Source organism: Dermacentor variabilis, chromosome 4 (genome assembly GCF_050947875.1).
Source record: "Dermacentor variabilis isolate Ectoservices chromosome 4, ASM5094787v1, whole genome shotgun sequence".
NCBI classification, from domain to species: Eukaryota; Metazoa; Arthropoda; class Arachnida; order Ixodida; family Ixodidae; genus Dermacentor; species Dermacentor variabilis.
In genome coordinates, this window is record NC_134571.1 from 3356186 (window position 1) to 3378453 (window position 22268).

General features: G+C 48.4%; 1 protein-coding gene across 1 annotated transcript in view; it reads left to right on the top strand.

The window, feature by feature from the left end:
- LOC142578581 (uncharacterized) overlaps positions 1-22268 on the top strand; it is a 233905-nt gene that overhangs the window by 59022 nt on the left and 152615 nt on the right. The window contains exons 3-4 of the mRNA XM_075687974.1: positions 8501-8756; positions 22110-22168. Coding sequence (XP_075544089.1) covers positions 8501-8756; positions 22110-22168 — 315 coding nt within the window. The remainder of the gene's footprint in view (positions 1-8500; positions 8757-22109; positions 22169-22268) is intronic.

Consider the following 22268-nt stretch of genomic DNA (forward strand, 5'->3'; position numbering starts at 1 on the left):
GAAGGTCCCGGCAAAGCATGAGTCGACTGGTAACAACAAAACAACTTGTTTATTTTAACATCGCAAAGAGTTGGCGGTCAGGTTGACCGAAGTAGAGAGACGGGAGAGCACTTTACTCAACAGAAGAAATCGGAGCCCTCCTTTTTGGCGTCCGGGGTAGCTGTTTTTATACTCTCGCAGTTGAGGGCAAGAAGGAACCCCTCAATAGACGAGCACGTGATTGTACAATGGGATAAGGTGACGCATACTGTCGTAGCGCCGTTGGTCGGGCACAAAGACTGGGAGGAGAAGGTAACTTCTACTCTCGTAGCGCCTCTGGTCGGGCACAATGACTGGGAGGAGAAGGTAACCTCTACTCTCGTAGCGCCTCTGGTCGGGCACAATGACTGGGAGGAGAAGGTAACTTCTACTCTCGTAGCGCCTCTGGTCGGGCACAATGGCTGGAAGGAGAAGGTGACTTCTGCTCTCGTAGCGCCTCTGGTCGGGCACAATGGCACATACACTCACACACGCACATGAAGACACGTGGCATCGGAACATGCCTGGACGCGCTTGGCGGGGAGCGTAGCGGCGACGCCGAACGGGCCAAAATGTCTGCCGCTTTGTTGCAGTCGCGCCGGCTAAACCGCGCGTCGTAGGCGAAACGTAACACCGTGGACTCGGTCATGGGTAGCGTGTAGACGCTGGCGGTCGTGACTGGTGTTGGTATCTAGCAGCCGCGTCCTGTTGTCTGGTCAAGTAGTCCAGAATTTCGATGGATCTTTCACCATTACGGGGACAAAGTGCATTTATCATAAAGCCGCGAAGACCTGCCCTGCGATATGGGCGCATTCTGTGAAGGTGTCCAGCTCTTCCGGAGTGGAAACAAAGTGGCGTCCGGTCAGGTGCACGCCACACGTCGCTCTTTCGTGGTCTCAGCTCTGCTAGAAGGGGTCAACTGTGCAGAGTCGGCTGGCGGCTGCTGGGGGTCGCGAATGGAGCCCTATGCCCGGTGGGTTGGCATACAAGAGTACCAGAGTGATGGTATGCGGTGGTGGCATACCATCAGAGTACGTTGGCATGCGACGTACCGGTGGCGGTTGTTCATGATGCACAGGCGGTTACTCACGTCCTGGCTGCAGAATAGCGTGGCGAACTTCATCCCGAATGACAGCGGCGAGGGTTGAAATTGTCGGCGTAGCTTCCGGTAGCTGCAGCTTTCGAAGCTCTTCCTTTACGATTGATCGCACCTGTTCTCTTAGCGCTTCGGTGTTACAGCTTGGGCCCGCTAGCAGGGGATCGGCTGGTGCGCTGGCGACATCACGATTGTAGTGATGGGCACGCTGCTGCAGCGCCTTCTCTATGGAGGTCGCTTCGTTGCGAAACTCAGCAACACTGTGTTGTCGGTTGCGGACAAGTCTTGCAAGCAGCTCCTCTTGAACGCCACGCATCAGATGGCGTAATTTCTTCTCTTCGGTCACGTTTGGATCAGCGCGCTTGAAGAGACGGGACATGTCCTCGATATACATACCGACTCTCTCGTTAGTACGCTGGTTTCTGGCTTGTAGAGCGTGCTCTGCCTTCTGTCGACGGTCGGCGCTGGCATACGTGGCAAGCAATTGTCGCCGAAATTCTTCCCATGAAGAGAGCGTCGCTTCATGATGGACGTACCACGTCCTCGATGACTCTTCTAACGCGAAGTACACGCTGCGTAGCTTCCTTGCCTCGTCCCAGCCGTTCAAATCCGCAACTCGCTCGAAGTGCTGTAACCAGTCTTCCACATGTTTGAACGTATCGCCGTGGAAGGGCTCGGGCGTTCGTGGTGGTTACACGATGAGCTGGGACGATGCCACAGGGTTGGTCATGGTTGCATCGTCACTGGTAACTGTTGCCTGAATTGCTGCAGCAACAGGAAGCGGTGCGAACTCGGGCGGGTCTCCTCGGATGCAGCCGCTTGTGCGCTGCTCTACTGGAGTCAGTTCTCTGGGTTCCAGTCGCTGACGGTCGGGGCTCCGTTCTCTTACGAACCGGGGAATTCCAATCAAACCCCGCACCTCCACCAGAAATGTAGTACTCTTCAATGAAGCACACTAAACAAACTGGTTTATTGTGGGCGAACTTGTGCCCGAAAACTCAATAATAAGCATTCACACAATTTACAAGCGTTAACAGGAGCCTATTCAACAGTCAACCCCGTCTCCACGCCGAACACACTTCTCACGCGCCCCGAAGGCCAGGAGCAACGCCGTGACTTCTCATTGGACTGTAGACGCGGGCGCTGCCGTGTGCGCGTGCACGCGAGACACGCGCTGTATCGCCATGAGCGAGGCGTTGCTGGCGCTCTTCTAATGGCGATCCTATGAGTAATGCCTAGGGGCTTCAGCGACGAGGCGCCTGGAAGGGTACCTCACGACAGTGCTCGTAACTGGCATGTGGGGAGATCTCTGCGGCAATATGGTGGTAGCGTTTCCTAGCTTTCCCTCTCCCACTTCTGTAATTCGATCCACTAACCTTGAGATCACAAGCCCTCCACTTTGCCACTACGCCTCACCGGAACACGGTAATTCCTGATTAACTTACTATGTTAACAATCAGGCGCAATTTCAGTTAGTGCTTACAAGTATATCTCGCAGAGTTATGGTAGGTGCGTTTCGCCGCGTAACTAAAGCTTACGCCTCTGTGAGAATAAGGGAAGATGCTGTTCAATTTTTTTTTACGATTGCTGTTTTACCTTTGAAATAAAAGCAATACGTGGACCACTGACCTAGTTTGTTGTGAGGGCTGTTCTACCGACACTGATAGCCGTATCTTGTCCTTCGCGCAAGGGAAAGGCGACATTTTAGTTCGACAATGCGTTTGAATTGACACGTCTGTGCAGCCATATATCTCTGTTAGGAAATCGTTGATCAGTGCTGCTGTCAGCCTTCGGCGACAGCACACATGCGTATGCTTATAATGCATCACATCGGGGCTCATCGTGTGCTGGCACTTTAGACACAAAAAATGGTTTACTTAGGAAGACTGATTCGAAAGTTGAGCTACAAAATTAGGCTCCCTTGTCAGACTGTATTCCCGAGCCCAATGAGAAGCCGCGCGACCAATGAGAGGCCACGCAGGGCGCAAGGAAGAGAGGCGATGGGCAGGGGTTTCTGTGCGGCGCACCGTTACGAAAGATGGAATCCGCTCGTCCCGAGCGCTAGCGAGGGCTTGCACGTGAAATGCGGTCAAGGAATCGGCGGCGGCGCCGACGGCCGCCTCCCCCGCCACCGCTGCTTACGCAACATGGCGGTGGCTGTTACTGCCTCAGTGACATAGCTGCTTGCAGACGTCGCAACCTACGGCTTCCACCACCTTAAACGTTCACGTCCATCACCCTGTATGTGCTCTAAATGTAGTCCGCAGTGGGTGCTCTTCAATTTGTCGCCCTGGACTGGTTCAGAACTGTCCGAGTAGCTGCACACACGAAAGCTCGTTGGCTATTTCAACTGTTTTCTTAACCGTCACTACCACGTGACAATAGTGCACTACCACGCCGACCCACGGCGGAGGTGAAGCAGGCTTTAAGCACTCCCCATACGTCGGCCGATCCAGAACGCAGTGCAATACTGGGCCGCGACGCGGCAGAGGTGAAGCAGGCATTTAGCAGTCCCCATACGTTTACTGATATCGAATATAGTGCATTACCAGGCCGACTTGCGGCGGAAATGAAGCAGGCTTTAAGCACACCCCATATGTGGGCAGATACCGAAGATACCGCCATTAAGGGGCCCACATACGCAGCTGCGCTCGTCATCCTTGTTTACAGAGTTTTTTTCGCTCATGCGCATGGCATTGTGCTGGAGGAGTTTTTGGCGTACAGGCGACAGAGGGACGGACGGACGGACGAATTGGATGGCCGTATATATCTTCGCTGTAAGACATGAGTGTTCTTCAATGTCGCATATGCGTGCATCATAAACAGAGCCGCTCGCGCACCTTTATTTCAAGCTGCCACACAAAACATACATTTATGACCTGAAAAATATCGCTTTATTTACGACAAAAGACTCCCGATAAGATTGTATCCAGCGTTTAATCTTCAGCCTATACTTCTTGCATACGAGAAGCAGTGCAGCACAAGCGCAACCAGCAAACGTCTCCGAGATAGCACAGGTCCTGCACTCTTGGATCCATTACATCATGTTACCTAGTCCGACTGCCATAGAATCTAATGGGGATGCTCCCGAGTAAGTCGCGGTGATTAAGACGCCACCGCTGTCGTTACGAAGGGCTTGACAGCGGAAATTTAGTTCCAAGTAGCATGACTCTATAAAGCAGAGTGCAGAGGCCTGCTATCCAGGAGGCGTTGAACGAGCGATGCTTTGTCCGCGCGAAACTTCAGCATTATCGCAGTAGGCGCCTGGCTGCTACAGAGCTTCTAGCCTAAATTTTACCTTTAAAAATTTGCAGGACGCTTAACCTTCGCCATTAAGAGTGGAACGTGATAGCATTCAAAGATCCCTGACTGCTTCTAACGCTTCCCGGCAATTGGAAGTTATGTAACCATGTTTACCGAGAAACGCACGCGGCGAACGCTGTGCACGAAGGCGGGCTTTCTGGTAGAGACGCGGCCTTTTGCGTGGGCCGCGATGCGGTGGAGGCGAGCGCCATCTAGAGGTGTTACGGGAAACCGGGCGCGCCGCTTTATGGGCTTTGAGACTTGCGCGTGCCAGCGCCCGTTAATCGCGGAGGACATGTCCGCTCTATTATTGGTGGAAACGCTGGAAAATGGGTTTCTGCTTTTTTTTTTACTTCTCGCGTAACGAGATTATGTTTTCTCATATATCCAAATTACAATACGATGCTATCATGTCTGTAGGCTGTGTGCAAGTCGCACTTTATAATTTTCCTACGTATTTTAGCTTGAGAAACTGAATTGGTTCAGTAACTTCCCTGCGCCAGATTGAGGGCCTATGTGGTTGGGTATGCATGGTTCGAAATCACTTTTGCAGAAACATCCAATGCGGGTCGCGGGACGCCGGATTTTCTGCGGCACGAGGCTTCCCATCTGACAACGGTACGAGGCCACAGAACACCTATACAAATTTGGAGAAGGGAAACTGTACCTTCCACAGTGCTACGGAAATAAGCGTAGCGGTGGCGTCGTGAACTAAAGTATGCGACCACAGGCGGCGCTGTACAACAGGAAACGGAAACGGGGTTTTGCACAGTATGGCCGCTTTACCAGGTGTTCTGTGGCTTTACCAGGCCCCGCACACTCTCAAGTTCAACAAATGGCCACAGAGGGCGAAAAATCAATCGAGGCGTGTTTCAGCGTAAGCGCGCAAGTGGAGCTACTGTAATTTGGTCGCATACTTTAATTTGTGCTTTTTCTGCTAGGGGCGCTGAACATGCTGAATTTTTTACTTTACACAAACCATTGACATAAACAATCGAGGTGTCTAAGGATGTTTTTTACCTCAGGCAGATAGGCAGTTGATTTTTTAAAATTTGATTGTTGAAGCCGCTTTTTAGTCATAGCGTCAAGGTTTTTGTACTTGATTAACCACCGACAGCCGACAGCCTATTGGTATCGATGTGTTTCCTGGCCGTTGGCGTTCGGATACTACGCGTGTTCTGTGGTTTAGTTGCTGTGTGGCAAACGTAGCGCCTATATGTATATGTAGGCGCTACGTTTGCCACACAGCAACTAAACCGGCGGGAGCACGATCGAGGCGCAGCAGAATACATGTAGCGCTGAGTCATATCGAGTTAAGGCACACTCTGAACTGACTTTTAAGTGCATCCCGAGCGGTTTTTCGTTTATTACGCCACCGTGACCCCGAGTTGTGCAGCCGCGCTCTAGCTGTTGCATTTCGTGTAGGGCTACCGACAGAATGCGGTTTCCAGGTGGCACGATGGCCTCGACTGGAATAAACGCACACGACACCAAAGATTGAGTAAGCCTGAAAATATTTTATTTGCATTGTACAAGTACAACAAAATGCACACGTCTACGCATCCACACAAATGCGGTTACATAGTCAAGAACATAGTCAAGAAATGGCTCATTAATAATTGTAGCACAAACGCACAAGAAAGAAAACCTAAGCTACAAAACGTACGGTCGGCTGCTAAGTATAATAATTTCCCTGTCACCGCGTGTCACTTTTATACAGCATCTTTACAGCCCTACCAGGCCGGGTAGTTTGGCGGAAAGAACGCAACAGCTTACGGCCGTCAGCTGCCTCTTCCTTACGGGTGTCATAATTATCCTAATCTCCGCATCAACGTCGTGCAAGTCCGCATACAGGTATCTGTATCTGAACCATATGTGCCAGCTTAATACATGTGTAGTAAAATTATGATAACCACTGCGTCTTATCAAACGTATTGGTTTTGCAAATGCGCATTACAGCTTACGGAACGACATACTGTAAGTGAAGCACAAGAGAACAAGGACAAAAGGAGGATACAACACTTGAAGAAGAAATGAAGAATTAGTATGCGTACAGCAAACAAGCGATGACGGAGAACACACAATGATGCATCGGGTGTTCTGTGACATCGGTTTGCGTACTTACGGTGTTATGGAGATCAACGGCATAAAAACGTACCTTCAAGCGTACTCCCTCAACCTCCGCCGCATTCATTATGATATTCAACGCCTAAACAAAATGAGGCACTATTTTTTGCCAAGAGTAGACCTCTTTACAGCAAGTCAATGTAATGACTCGCAGAAGAAACCATGCATGCTTTCGAAAATGTTTTACCGCCGTAGTATTCGAACGCCAACGGCCAGGAAACACATCGATACCAATAAGCTGTCGGTGGTTAATCACGTACAAAAACCTTGACGCTATGACTAAAAAGCAGCTTCAACAATCAAATTTAAAGAAAATCAACTGCCTATTTGCCTTAGGTAAAATAAACATCCTTAGACACCTCGATTGTTTATGTCAATGGTTTGTGTAAAGTAAAAAATTCAGCATGTTCAGCGCCCCTAGCAGAAAAAGCACAAATTAACGTATGCGGCCAAATTACAGTAGCTCCACTTGCGCACTTTCGCTGAAACACGCCTCGATTGATTTTTCGCCCTCTATGGCCACTTGTTGAACTTGAGATTGTGCGGGGCCTGACTAGGGTGGCTAGCCTCATAGAGTTTCCTACAAAATGGCTAGCCTGACTAAACGGGCGGGAGCACGATCGAGGCGCAGCAACCAGAAACCCAGTAAAGCCACAGAACACCTGGTAAAGCGGCCATACTGTGCAAAACCCCGTTTCCGTTTCCTGTTGTACAGCGCCGCCTGTGGCCGCATACTTTAGTTCACGACGCCACCGCTACGCGTATTTCCGTAGCACTGTGGAAGGTACCGTTTCCCTTCTCTAAATTTGTATAGGTGTTCTGTGGCTTTACTGGGTTTCTGACTGCTGCGCCTCGATCGTGCTCCCGCGAGTTTAGTTGCTGTGTGGCAAACGTAGCGCCTACATATATGTAGGCGCTACGTTTGCCACACAGCAACCAGACCGGCGGGAGCACGATCGAGGCGCAGCAGAATACATGTAGCGCTGAGTCATATCGAGTTAAGGCACACTCTGAAGTGACTTTTAAGGGCATCCCGAGCGGTTTTTCGTTTATTACGCCGCCGTGACCCCGAGTTGTGCCGCCGCGCTCCAGCTGTTGCATTTCGTGTAGGGCTACCGACAGAATGCGGTTTCCAGGTGGCACGATGGCCTCGACTGGAATAAACGCACACGACACCAAAGATTGAGTAAGCCTGAAAATATTTTATTTGCATTTTACAAGTACAACAAAAAGCACACGTCTACGCATCCACACAAATGCGGTTACATAGTCAAGAACATTGTCAAGAAATGGCTCATTAATAAGGGTAGCACAAACGCACAAGAAAGAAGACCTAAGCTACATTTCGAAAATGTTTTACCGCCGTAGTATCCGAACGCCAACGGCCAGGAAGCACATCGATACCAATAGGCTGTCGGCTGTCGGTGGTTAATCAAATACAAAAACCTTGACGCTATGACTAAAAAGCGGCTTCAACAATCAAATAAAAGAATCAACTGCCTATTTGCCGGAGGTAAAAAAAACATCCTTAGACACCTCGATTGTTTATGTCAATGGTTTGTGTAAAGTAAAAAATTCAGCATGTTCAGCGCCCCTAGCAGAAAAAGCACAAATTAATGTATGCGACCAAATTACAGTAGCTCCACTTGCGCGCTTACACTGAAACACGCCTCGATTGATTTTTCGCCCTCTGTGGCCATTTGTTGAACTTGAGTGTGTGCGGGGCCTGACGAGGCCATGAGCGCCATCGCGTTAGTACTCTTCCCGATTTTGAGTTACTGACAGTGCACAAAGTAAGTTTATCAGCAACGTGCGGCTATAATGAATAAAACTTATGATGAGCGCAGCCGTCGTACAGTACTGGCGCGCAGTGAAAGACTGATGATAAAATATGACCCGCTTGAAATGGCTCACGTTTTTCGCCACTGTAGCCCAAGATGATGGATGATGACGCAGGCGTAGGCTACAAGATCCGCCTGGTCAAGAGTCCCTGGGTGCCCTTCCAGAGGAAGCAAGTGCTGTCCATCGTGCAGAAGTACGTGCCCGGAGCCGAGATGTTGAGTGACGCGCCGGCACAGGCCACGATCGCGCTGCACACAGTCGCGTCTGAGAGCTTCGACCGCATGTTCCGAGAGCTGGAGAAGGCCAGTGCCCAGCTGGGAGTTCGCTCGGTCGGTCTCGGCGTCTGCACTCTCAAGGACATATATCTCAAGTAAGAACGCCACATGCTTAAACACGTCTTCGGAAGGGACAAATTTTGTAAGCAAATTATTTTTCTAGGATCCCGAATAGGTCCCTCTTACAGTGAGTGGAGTCTGCGAGAAAAACCGCAATACTGATAGATTCCTGCACTATCTTCCGTTGACACTGCGTCAATTTTGATAACGTCTTCTACGGCACGTCTTCTAACTTGCTGATCGATAATGAAGCATTTTCTGTGTCTTTTTCGCTCATTTTTGTGGTAGCCGGTGGTCAGCGCCAACAATAAAGGATGTGCACTATGGTGTAACCGGGGCGCGTTGATCGGCGAGCGCCAACTATTAATTTTGAGGAAAATTTGTCTCTGGATGTAATTACACGGGAACAGCGTTTTTCTTGGCAACTTCTGCAGCAATCTAGATGATTTTTTTTAAATTTGTACAACTTACTAATAAATTATTGTAGCAGAATTCTTTTAGCGCCTAGTGAGAGAACTTCCTGTTCGGCAAGTTTGTATGTATTCATTCGATAACAACCACAAATATGGGCGAAAAAGGCAGAGAAAATCCTTCGCTATCGATGGGCAATAAGCAGACACGTCGGAATTGGTGTGGTGGAGGCGGGTGCACGAAGTCTATCTTTATTGCGGTTTCTCTGGCAGACTCCACTCACTGTAAAAGTGAACTTTCGAGTGCTAGCAAAATAATTTGCTTATAAAGTTGATAATATTGATCATTAGTGTCCTTTTAAAGACGTTGAGGCATGTGGCGTTAAATACCAACATACCAATTTCATTAGATACTAGCGCACTGTAGCATTGTCTTCTCTTGTGTGCTGTGTGTTATTTGGCACCCAATGAGACAGCTAAAGCGAAACAAATTTGATGCTCTGAAACCTACCACTAATTTGTGAGTAAATATTTCGTAAAGCACTTGCATACCTTGTAGCAATGTGTTACATAAACAGTCCATTCATATATAATATCTGCCGGCTTTTGCTGCTCTGCGATATTCGTTTTGGTACAGAGTTGCAAAACTTGTTGCTTGAATATTTTTTGAAACTTTCCAATATTCGATAATTTTTTCGAAACACTCCAAACATGAAATGAAAATTCTTATTCCTCGAGTCATTATAGTTTACTTTTCTCTTTCAAATGCAACAACTTCTATTGGAATCAGTCAGAAGCGCTCGTGTATATTAATTTCCGTGCATTGCACGGTGATTTAGATAGTCGAAAAGGATACGGCACTTCATCCGGCCAACCAGTGGCTTTCGGAGGTGAAGCTCCGTGATTTTAGAGCGCAGCTCTTTGGCGTCCGTTCCTGGGTTTCGCGTCGTCGTCGGCGTTGTCGTCGGCCTCGTAACCAGCTCCGCCCCCCTTTCATCCCCCCAGCGCTAGCAGCGACCGACTGATACCGCTGGATGCCGCTGGATGCCGCTGACGCCGCTAGAGAGTCAAGATAACGTGACTGCATAGAACACCGTCGCCGCCATGCAGAAAGAGGAGGAAAGGGTCCCCCCCCCCCCCCTGTTCTTGTGTGGCGGATAGGGTGCTCTTCAGTTGCCGACGCGCCGGTTATTTCACGTAGGCCCCGGCACGTCGACGAATACGTGACCACCTTCCCACGGCTAGACCTGGTTCTTAGCGCTGCGGAAGCGAGGGTATCATATTGTTTGTGTCGGCATCGGCGGCGTTGTCCCTGAAACCAACTCCGCAGCTGGGGTTGACTCACTATCGGCGTCAGCGGCATCAGTCAGTCGCTGCTATCTCTTCCCTCCTCCCTTTATCGTGTTGTCCGCTTGCTGCGCGCGCTTCTGCCCCCATCGTTTGCCGCTGGGTCTACACGCCGCCCCCCTCCCCCCTCTTCCTGCGAGTCTCCGGTTGTCAAAGCGCCGGCTTGAACTTAATTCCTTTCTTCGCTCCTCCTCCAATGCAACCCCTGTGCGGTGGCAATCAGAGAGCCAGATCGGTGGCGGCGGATCTGTATATGTGCACCGCCCGAGCCGAAATTGCCGCTGCCGTTCGCCCTGTGCGGTGGCAATCAGAGAGCCAGATCGGTGGCGGCTTGACATAAAGACAAACAGCAATTTCCTAACACTTATGCGGGAGAACATCCCGTTCCTCTCGCTCGTAACGCGTCCCACGGCTGTGACAACCTCGCGAGGCACTTGTATAGATCTCGTCTTTGAGAATCAAGCATTGGTGTACCAAGTCGAACATATATCAGTCTATTTCTCCGACCACAAAGCTTCCTTCATGACTGTCAAGAACTGTTAGTGGAGTCTTTGTTAAAGGAATACGTGTGAAAAATAAAAAAAAAATTCTGTGATAGCGCATACATGTGTTGCTCGATTTCTTTGCCTCAATCTATCGAAAAGGTGAAACAGCTTATTTGCTGCGCTCAAATTTCGCATTAGGAAGTAACGTAATCGTCGGTAATTTTTTTTAGTATTTCCTTGCTCAAAACTAAACTGCACTGTAAAACTATTCGCATACTGACATTGCTATTCCCGCGTAATCAGTGTTGACAAGATTTGTCCCTTCGGTGAATCCTCTATATTTGAGAGCGGGTTTGGCGTTAGAATGCGCTCTCATGTAACTCCTGAGGATTGAAACACAGGCGTAGAATACTCACGTTAGTGCAGTGCAAAAAAAAAAAAGAGACGGAAGGGGGCGAGACATCGCGCTGTCCTCCGTCCCGCGCATTGTTGCGGAGAGAGTGCATGGGGAGGGGGGCGGATCGGCGTTGTACTCCGCCAGCAACTGCGTATTCCGCGGTCGCGCACGCATTACCTTGAAAGCGATCTGCAGAGTGTAGGTGTACCGACGGCTCATAGCTGCATGGGCGCTGTGTTCTCGCCGCTGAGTTTGCATTGAAAAGATAGATAGCACGAAGGTTACTTCGCTCGCTGCTGCGGCCACGCTTCCCCACGGCAGTATCAGTTTACAAAGGCACATTCACCACCGGCCCTGAATGCCGTACTGGCCACTATTGTAGAGAAGCCGCCGAATTTACTTAAACGGCATCCGGGGTGATATCAGCCGCTCCGCAACCGAGTTCAGCTCGGCCGAAAAGGTGGCTTGGTCGGATACACGTACCCGTTACAAGTGGAAAAAGTCGGGACCCGGCCTTTCTGGAGCGAGCCTTGGCACGTGTTGCAAACGTTGAAAGTTGTTACGTACGCCTCAGGAAACTTGCTCCAGCGCGAGAACCTACGCCTCGTGGACGGAAACGATGTCTCGTAGATCCCAGAGACGATCATACACACTGCACAAGTACCCAAACGGGTAATTGCTGAAATGCCTGTTTTGGTGGCGCCCGCGCAAGGCCGGCCATTCTCTTCGATGTTGTGCTTCCGGGCTTCGCGGAAGACAGTGCGCTGGGTTTCCAGATGGGCTTCACGCTGTTGAAGAGTTTCGGAGTTGCGGCGTCTTGCCTGATACACCCGCCTTGTCGCAAGCAGCCTAGCACGTTCCTCGAGAGTCTCCTGGGCACGCGAAGACCGCACGTCTTGACGAGCTTGTGCCCGGCGCTTGGTGACGACTTCGGGGTCGGTCTACTCGCGCTATGCCTGCCGCCGCTTGCGTTGCTTTTCCGTCCTTCTCGCTCGGCCACTCATCACGAGAGTACCTCGATAGCACTCACACAGCCCGTAGCAGATGAGGTCAACGCAGCGTGCCTCCGCCTACCTTCTTCCTCGGCCACGTTTCGCCTGGTTTCTCCATCCCCCCTTCGCTCAACGTTACCTATATTTTCCTCTAGGCGGTATTACTTGGCCGCGAGTTCAGTGCCAACGCAGCAACAAATCTTAGCCTCAAGTGTAGCACAGACAAATCGGGAATTACGATCTCTAATGAGAAAAAAAAACAAATATGGGGTTCGACGTGCCAAAACCACTTCCTGATTATGAGGCACGGCGTAGTGGAGGACTCCAGAAATTTTGACCACATGGGGTTCCTTAACGTGCACCTAAATCTAATTACGCGGGTATTTTCGCATTTTGCCCCCAATGAAATGCGGCCGCCGTGGCCAGGATTACATCCCGCAACCTCGTGCTCAGCATCCCAACACCATATATCCACTGAGCAACCACGGCGGGTCATCTTTAATGAAGAGACGAGTAATTACGTGGTGTCAATTCAGCGGTAGGTCATACATGGTCAAGCAATATAAGTGCCTAGTCCTATACATTAACGAAGGAAATACGAACTAAAGCACCCACAAAGAGAATCTGAAAATAAAGGGGAAGTGGGATGCTGAATTAATGAAACAGAGCACTATGGAGCCATAATAAGTATGACATCTTGTGTGCAATTCCGAATGGAGGAATGGTGCCAGTTCTAACGTTCGCAAATGTCATTCTATGCGTAAAATCGGATGTCTTGTCGGGGTGGGAAGTTAACCAAAGACCCGCAGACCGGCGGGCTTTGGTATCCCACGGTAAAACCACAAATGAGGAAGTGCAGGGTGACGTGGTTTGGGCCTTTTTTAAAATCGGTGAAGCACAGAGCAAAATTAGTTCTGAAGAAAGACTCAGGAACAAGGACGAAAATAAACAGGCGGCTAAAGTTCACAAGTATCTTTGCTTTAAAAGCTGGACGCAGAAGGGACGAAGAGGTCGAGAAATTTGGCAACCAAGTACAGTGTTACTGAAACTGTAAATAGGCAACCAGGAGTCATCAAGAAAACTGAGAGAAATAGAGACATTTAGTTGGATGCAAAGAATGGAAACAAAAGCACCATGGAGATTTACAAGAATGAGAAGAAAGAAATTCGAAGGGAAAATCTGTAAGATAACACAGAGGGCAGTACCTTGCCATTTCAGGCTCGAGCCGGTTGCCTAACGACAAAAGCATACCTGAGCAAATATTTGGAGCTAGATGGGGAATGCGTATGCTGCAGCAAAAATCCGAAGACCGCTAAGCACATCCTAATCGCATGCGAAGCGATTCACACAGAGGGAACCGTAGGTAACGTGCACCTTCCAAAAGCGCTTGGGTTTGAAGTGGGTGGAAGCGTTTACCGGTCAGCAGTCGAGATAAGTAAAATACTTTTTAGAGTTTTGGTGGAAAAAAAAGTAGGGAAGAGATTGATGCCCCCGGATCTCTGAAAGTCATAGCTAGCGTTAGAAGGTAGGTTTAGAAAAAATAAACAATATGTATATAGAGATGTCAAATAAAGGACATGTATAGCACACCTGATTGAATCAAGCAGGCTAGATGACTATCTTAACGCGATAGCATTAAAGGACCCGTATCGCAAAGAAACGTGAGGCTGCTGCGGCGGGCTGCAAATAATAAAGAACGAAAAGCAAATTGATATAAAAGTATGTGTTAGCAACCGAGTGAGCGCATGATTTGTTCGTTTCTAAAAGTAAATTCTTATTTTCGCTCAGAACTCACCTCATACAAAGAACATTTACATAAAAATTGGTCAAAGGACATCGAACTGTGGCTAAGTGCGAACGCAGACACTGTAAAAAGTATTTCCAACGTCCATAGCATTGCACCTGATGTATGAAACGGATTATAGTGGACTGTCAAATGCGCATACGCTGCGGCCTAATGTTCACGGCACGGTGCGAAAACGCGCTCACAGCGAAAGCAAAACATTGTGCGCGGACACGCATGCATACGCGCAGTCGGTCGCTGCGAACCCGTGCAATCGCTGCAGTGAGGCTTCATTCTGTTATGCTCCAATTGGTTATACAGACAGCCCGCTATAAGAGCATATTTCACATAGTTTACTCTCATCGTTTGCCTACAGCCGCTTCGAGAGAGTCCATCGCGGCGACCGCGCGCAGTGGCGTTCACTGTACGCACTCGGTAAAGAGATAACGTCTGTAAACGACTCTGTGCTTTCAATTTGCCCGACATTATTATATCGACAATCAAAAACTTCCCTCGTTTTGAGAGTACTTACAGAAATATCCAGGAGGGTTGCCCACATAGTGTTTTCATTGCGCATCGTAAGCGAAACCTATCAGGAGCGCGCCGCGTGATCCCTCATACTACGCAAAGGAGGCGCTTCCGACAGATGGTGATTCCGTAAGTCGTCGCCCCCAATAGGAATACTGAAGAACCGTGTCTAACTATGCTTAACAGAGCTTTCGCTCGTATAACTAGGTTCAAGCCACGTTTAACCCCAGCCACTTCTTTTATTGCCTTGCTTACCGCCACCAACAACAACAAATAGACAAATTTCGCAAAAATACGCGTGACAGTCTCTCTGAGGCGTACACGAATTATTTAGAATTTTTACATAGCAATCATCATATCGAATACATTGATCAACTCAGGAGGTTCAGACTGTGTCCGGTATATCTCTCCTGCGTGTGAGACATGAAGTTCTCGCCCACAAGACCGACGTTTACACCTCACTTGCACACGTGTCTTCCATATACTGTGAACGCGTAGGGAGCATGCTAAACTATGCGCCTCCCGCGTTTCGAACAGGTAGAAATCTGATACCATATGTGTCCAAACGCAACTCCTTGCCGATGTTACGCTGGAGGATGCCCCAGAAAATATGTGGGATGCCGACAGTCTATGAAATCATGTTCTATCGTTCCCGGTTTCTTAAACAGTAAACTTTCATTGCACCAAGGTACGAATAAGCCCTTCTGTTCAAGCCAGATTTTCACAGGTAGAGCATTACTATGCAGTTAAATATGATTTTGTTGATGATATAACTAGCTTCCTTTGAACTCTTTTCAGTACATTTTGTCCCTTACCTCCACTGTATATTAAGCGATACGTGGGTATATGTAGCACGGTATCAATCAGGTCCTTGCATAACGTCTTTTTAGTTAAACGAGAAGAAATGGGGTTAACCGAGGGGTGCCGATTTTTATTAGTCATATCGTAAAAAGCCAACAAACGCTGACATCGATGACAACATAGCGAAATTTACTTGTGATTAATAAATGAAGTAAAGAAACGGTGAATGGATGGAAATGAAGGGGGATGAAAAAACAACTTGCCGGAGGTGGGGAACGATCAGACAACCTTCGAATTTCACGTGCGATGCTCTACCAATTGAGCTACTGCGGCGCTGTTTCGCCGTCCACTTTCCTGGGTATTTATGTTTCATAGTAGAGCCCTGGTAGCGTTAGCCAGCGCCACCACTCACAGACCTTGGCGGCGGACGTAGAACATCCTTTCTGCCGCAGGCGTCACGAGAAAGTTATCTTTTTGGGTGAAGGCAACCGTCAATTCCTTTAGTTACTTTATTCTTTTTAGTTACAGTATTCTTTTTAGTTACTGTGCTTACGTATTGCATAGAAAGTCTGGCATTCAGTATTCTACAGGCCAGGACTAGTTCCCGTAGGCGTCCTTTGACAGAACTATACAGTACACTGCACCAACAAATGCCACGTACGCACGTATACATCACATCTACAGCACATTGTGGAGAACGCTGCCTCGGTGATCCCTAAAGAATACAAAGTGAGATATAACAGGTCGCAAGAAAATGTGAGCGAGGCGAAGTCCTCAATCCTTAAATGAACATAAGAGATTGCACCGGCTGGTTCTCTCCCAGTTTGATCCCAAAATGAACATAGCGATGACACGGTCAAGTTTTTGCACATTGACTCGCGATATGCGCAGCATGTTAAAGGGACACTAAAGGGAAAAATGATTTCTTCTGCATCAGTAAATTACCGTTCTACAACACCAAAAACACCACTCTTACAACGATAAGATGTTTGGTAAGCCAGAAAAAGCGCAACAAAGAAATACGGGTGGCGACGCCAACTTAAGTTCCCGCACCTGGGGGCTGTGACGTCTTGGATTTTGATGACACCTTCTAGGGCCTACTAATTATATATAGGGGTACAGATTGACTGCATTATGTTCTAAAGGAACGAAATATTAAACATGGCAAGTTTCGGGAACCTTTATTCAGCCAACGCGGCCCAAATGCGAAAACATACTTTGGAATCCCTGACGTCACGCTGACGCGCCGGTGCTCGGGTTTCGGCGCGAAATTCAAATACTGATACTTGGACCTTCATTTTCTCATCTAATAATCAAACTATCTGTTTGAAATGACTGCCTGCAGGATTCTCAAACAATGCTTCATTAGTCTAAACTGATTTATTGTTTCGCTTTAGTGTCCCTTTAATTAGGTACCACACCTTAGACAAAAGAAAGATAATGTATATTGCATATCTGGTAAACATGGACAAATCCCGACCTGGCCACCCGTTACCTCCCGTCTTCATCGTATTATTTTGCTCGTTCCACAGTGCGTCTGTCCTGATAACAGTCCAAGGTACTGACGAGGCAGCCGATACCACTTCGCAAAATATTCTGATTTATCATCTCAATTTCCGTGCCAGAGACCACTACTCTTGTCCTACTTTATCGGACAGCCTGTGTGTTTGAAATAATTTTCTATTACTGATACAACCTCGCGAATGCTCCCTGTGTCTGAGCAAAACACGGCGACATCAGCGTGCGCGACGACTTTCTTCACGCGGGCCGATTGTAGCACGTGGCACGGCATCGTATTACTGTTTAGGATAAAGAGACACAGTGGATCAATCTATGCATCAGAAAGTAAGGGTGATATTGGGCAACCCTGACGCACACTTGAACGCACATTTGCAATGTGTGACACCGTTAACAATGCCACGCGTAAAATTCGCACAGGACATAAAGAGAATGAATGCGAAAGCGTGTGCGCTCAAGAGAAATTCATTAAATTACTTTCACATTCTCATATAAGTGTGTTGTTGCTTCCTATCACTTCTAATTCTCACATAAATGTGTTGTTACTTCCTATCACTTGTAATCTTTTAACTTGTTCTCTTTTAAGGCGAAAAGCGTAAGTGGCTCAAACAGCCGATGGTCATACCCCATATCACGCAATAAGGCACGTTTCTGAAACATGCCTTGACCTTTTGTGAACCTTACACTTTCCTTACTCTTATAGAAGGGCGCCTTGAGCGTTAAGATAAGGTTGGTTTGCGAATACGGGGATCAGGTAGAAACAGAGAAGGCAGACCGAATGGTATATCTACTTTCCGAGATCGGTATAACGCATGTGTTGGTCGCTCTTTTGGAGTGCTGGGAGGGCGTGTTTTGTTTATTAGAAGGAATTCGAAAGTTCTAATTGTATGCCCTACGGTTGGTGGTTGTAGATTTTTCATTTTCGAGTAACTATTGTCGTGTTATATGCATTTATGCACCGAACGTCTAAGCCGGATCACCCTGACTTTTTGGAAAACCTTAAACAGCTTATACATTGTGAAAAAAAGTTTATATTCTGTGTGATTCTAATTGGGCATGTACCGGTGCCGACTGAACTAACTGTATTGCTCTATGTGACAAGAACGCCGTGACACTGAACAACTTGGTGGCAAAGCTTAATTTAGAAGACATTGGCAGTAGTTTAACAAACGGTCTGAAACCTTAATTTCCGTATTTTCAACGTGGAAGCAATGACAGGATCGATAGGATTTACATGTCAGTTGAGGTGGTTCTAATACGTACGAGGTACGATTTTAAGCCAGTACAATTACTGACCATTGTTTGGTAAAGCGACTTCTGGAAGGAAATAGAAAAAATCGCGCTTCATGTGAGGTCTGTGGAAGTTCACCTCAGAACTGTTGGAAAACGATTGTAAAATACATAATTAACGAACTCAAAGGTCTACTAGAGCACCATTCAGAAAGTTATGCCCAGACATGGGAGAACCTTAAAGCATGTATAAAAAAGGACTCTATAGAAAAAGTGAGCACAAATCTGTAAAGAAGAAGAAAAAGAAATGAAATGGAGCTTCGCGAGAAACTCGATTATTTAGTAGTAATGAAAGCTTTTAGGCTTGGAACGTTAACAGATACAACAAGGAAAGTTAAGAGCCTAACTAGAGCAGATTGACTGTGTTAGGTACGCAGCCGCAATCATACGAGCGAGAGCAGAAATATGCGTCCGGGGAAGAGCGCAAAGAGCGTCTGCGGAAATGCCAGCAAAGCGCGCCTTAGCATACGTGAAAAGATGTCACAAGGAAATAAGGGAAGTAGCTTACAAAAGCAAGCTGTCATTCATTCCCAACACAATTCGCCGAGGGTTTGTGCAGTATTTTAATGAATATATGGGTTGCAAGAGATCGACAGAGCCGGACTTGAGAAATGAGGTTTTGTCACTTAAGCCAAAATTTGAAGTTATACAGCGCCTTGAACAAACAATTAGCATCCACAAAATTGAAGACGCAGTAGATAACCTCCTAATCGGTACCGGAAACTAATGGACTAAGCATTGTTCCAAGTGTTGGCTGAGGCGTATCACGTACAACAGGCCTTCGTTCAGCTCATCGTACTTGTTCCGAACATAGACGGTCGCCGACGGTCGGTAGGTTCTTATCGCCCAATAAGCCTCACCCAACGTCGACAGCAATATTTCCGTGAAAGCTTTAGCGAGGCGGTTACAAAGTGTCATTCAGATACTATTTGTGCCACAATTTGTGGCGATAAAGGTCGTTCCATTGCTAAAAATACCCATGTTGCTGGTACAACTTCTCATTGGTTTGATGCCTTTGCTTTGTTGCAACTGGATCTTGTAAAGACCCCGCAGCGCATGAAATCACTTTCACTATGTTCGATCATACGAACGTGGATCGTGTGAATTGTGACGGTGCCGAAATACGGACTGGATTCCGAGGGAAGGGAAGCGTAGCAGGGTGCGGCAGAAAATTAGGTGGGCGGATGAGATTAAGAAGTTTGCACGGACAACATGGCCACAATTAGTACATGCCCGAGGAAGTTGGAGAAGTATGCGAGAGGCCTTTGTCCTGCAGTGGGCTTAACCAGGCTGATGATGACGATGAGGAGGACCAACAAGTTCTTCTGATAGCCGCTACAGCTGCTCCAATGGAGCACGTCATCACACGACCGTTCGCTTCTGCGTCTTGAAGTGACCTCAGGCTACGATAGCACGCAAGCTTCTGTTGTGCCAATGTCAGCCGCTTTTAAATGCGTAAGTATTTCTTTGTTTACCCAACGAGAAAACCTTCCTTCCCGTAGAACAAAGTGTGGCCCCATCCCGGAGATAGTGCGATACCGGGACGACCCGCGTTGGAAGTGAAGCAGGCTTCAGCACTCTGCAATGGAAGCGAAAAGTGCATGCATTCTTTGGAATTACGCGTGAAATATACAGCCCGCAGCAGCGAGCGGCTTTAGCTTCGTGCTGCCTGTAGCTTCTGCGCGAACGAAGCGGCGAGGCGCTCACAAATCTCTCAGCATGCGCCGCACACGGCCCCTTTCGCAGATCGCTTTCAGGATATATGCCAGCGCATCTCTCTTCAAGGCAAAGTGGCGAGAACGCACCTTGCGAAGCTATCAGCAGTCAGCACACTGCCTGCATCACAGATGGCGTTCAAGATATGGTCGGCGCGACGTGTGGTGCTTCGACGCAGATAGATCAGACGCTAAAGAGCGATACCAGCTCATAATGATCGGAACGTCATCAGCGCACCCGGCGCCGTCACTTGCGCTAGTTTGCTTGTCTCATCAATTCACTTTGGGCCGCCGTCCGCAGCAGTTCCTATTGCCGCATCGCTGTCGTTTATACCAGTCGTATCAAGTTTCATAGCATTGACAATGACACCGGGCAGCGTGGAGATGAGCAAGTGGTACAATGCTTACGCATACTTGGAAAACTCCCAGAGGAGTTTCTGCGTGAATTTTTTTGAAACTCTCACGCGTGCCACTTTGATGTCTTCTTTCCTTCTGACACCTCACGCTTTGCGGCGTCATCTAAGATGCCACTAAAGAGCTTGAGAATAAGGGGACCCAAGCGCCTTGGGGCCACAAGCAGGTAGTGGGCCACAACTGAACATGTGCAGAATGCAAGGCAGCCTTGGGTTTTTTTTGCGTTAGGCTCAACCCGAAGATCCGAAACTCGAAAAATAGCAGGGTTCCCAAGCCGCCTTTAGTGGCTCGCGCGGGCAACGAGCAGTCGCATGTTAACAAAGAGCCGCATTCATCCAGAGCTCGGATCGCTCGGTCGAGTTATGGCGTCAATGATGAAAGAAGGAAAATGAAGGAGGGAGCATAACCGCAACGCGAATGAAGCCAAACCTGGTGAGCAAGTGGTGGCGCAACACGTGATCGCACAAGGGGCGCGGTTGGTTTTAGTGTTTCATGGCAGGACAGCCGAAAAAGCGCGCATTGAATATAAACTACTGGCATAGCTACTGGGAACCAAACGTTTAAACAAATCTCGATTCTTGCTTTATGATCTCGACGCAAGAGGTCACGTGTTGGGCCACCACTGTGGCTTCACGGAACGTTCGCTTGCCAAGGCTGGCTGCGTGACGTAATGCAACCTCCTATATTTTTCCTTCCTCCATGGCTTCAAGCATGACTGGCCTCAAAGCCTCGTATGCGTGGTCGCGTTTCAACCAACTTAAATCGGCATGAAACAGCTGGTTGCGGAGCAAACTTGCCGTGTTCCGGGTGATTTTCGCCATATCTAGAGCAGCACCGTAATGCAAGAAGACGCCAGCTGAGGTCGGGTCTTCGAGCCTCCCCCCCCCCCCCCCCCCTTCCTGGTTTAGAAAGGACAGAAAGAAGTCATACAAATAATAACATACATGGCATTATTTTCATTGCGATAGCAAATATATGGACACTCTAGGCGCATTTCTGCCGTCGCGATGAGTTTCCGTATGAGTGAAAGCGTGTGAGGGTGGCTGGCGAACGCGGTTCAATCTCGCGCGCGCGAGCGAGGAACGCGGCCCGCATGCGTGCCCTCTCCTGTCGCACGCGAGGCAGGGCGGTCAGGCGAGAGAGGAGGGGTGTTGTTCTGCCCAGCAATCGCCGTGTCATATGCCGGGTCGAACGGCTGGCGTTGACTTGCCTTTCCTGCCATACGATCGTCTTCGACGTGGTCGTCCTCGTGCTGCTGTTATCAAGCACACGCATGCTCGCGACCCACACACACACACAACTGCTCAATTTACGCAAATACGTTGGTTCATTTGGTAACGGTCGGCGGAACCCAAACAATGCGGCAGAACCAGGTACCTGCTAAATGCTGTGCTTAACAGTGATTCCCACAGTGCGTGGGGTATGCGGATTTTTGGCTCATTTTACGAAACATGAAAGGTACACAAGAAAAGACAAACGCTTGTGCTGCCTGCGCCTTTTCTATGTGTGGGGTTTGTATTGCTCTGGTAACATGACTGAAGAATCTAGCAGCGGCCTAACCGCATTACTTAAGGTAAAGGCTAGTGATATCGCATTGCTAATTAATGAAGCTTGCGGTAGTCAGTGCGTTAATAATCAATCCCCTTTCTTCTTAGCAGCAGCGACATTGTCTACTCATACACCGGAACATCATTCGCGCTTTTTGCAGGCTGACGCTAGCCAGCCTGCGCCTTGTCAAGAGCCCTATGTCGACGGAACCGCAACTGCGTACGTACGCTGCTTGTTCAGTTTTTCCTTCTCTGCGAACACTCACATACGCAACGAGAAAGGTGAAAAACTTCGCGCACGCATCGTTTGTGTAAAAATA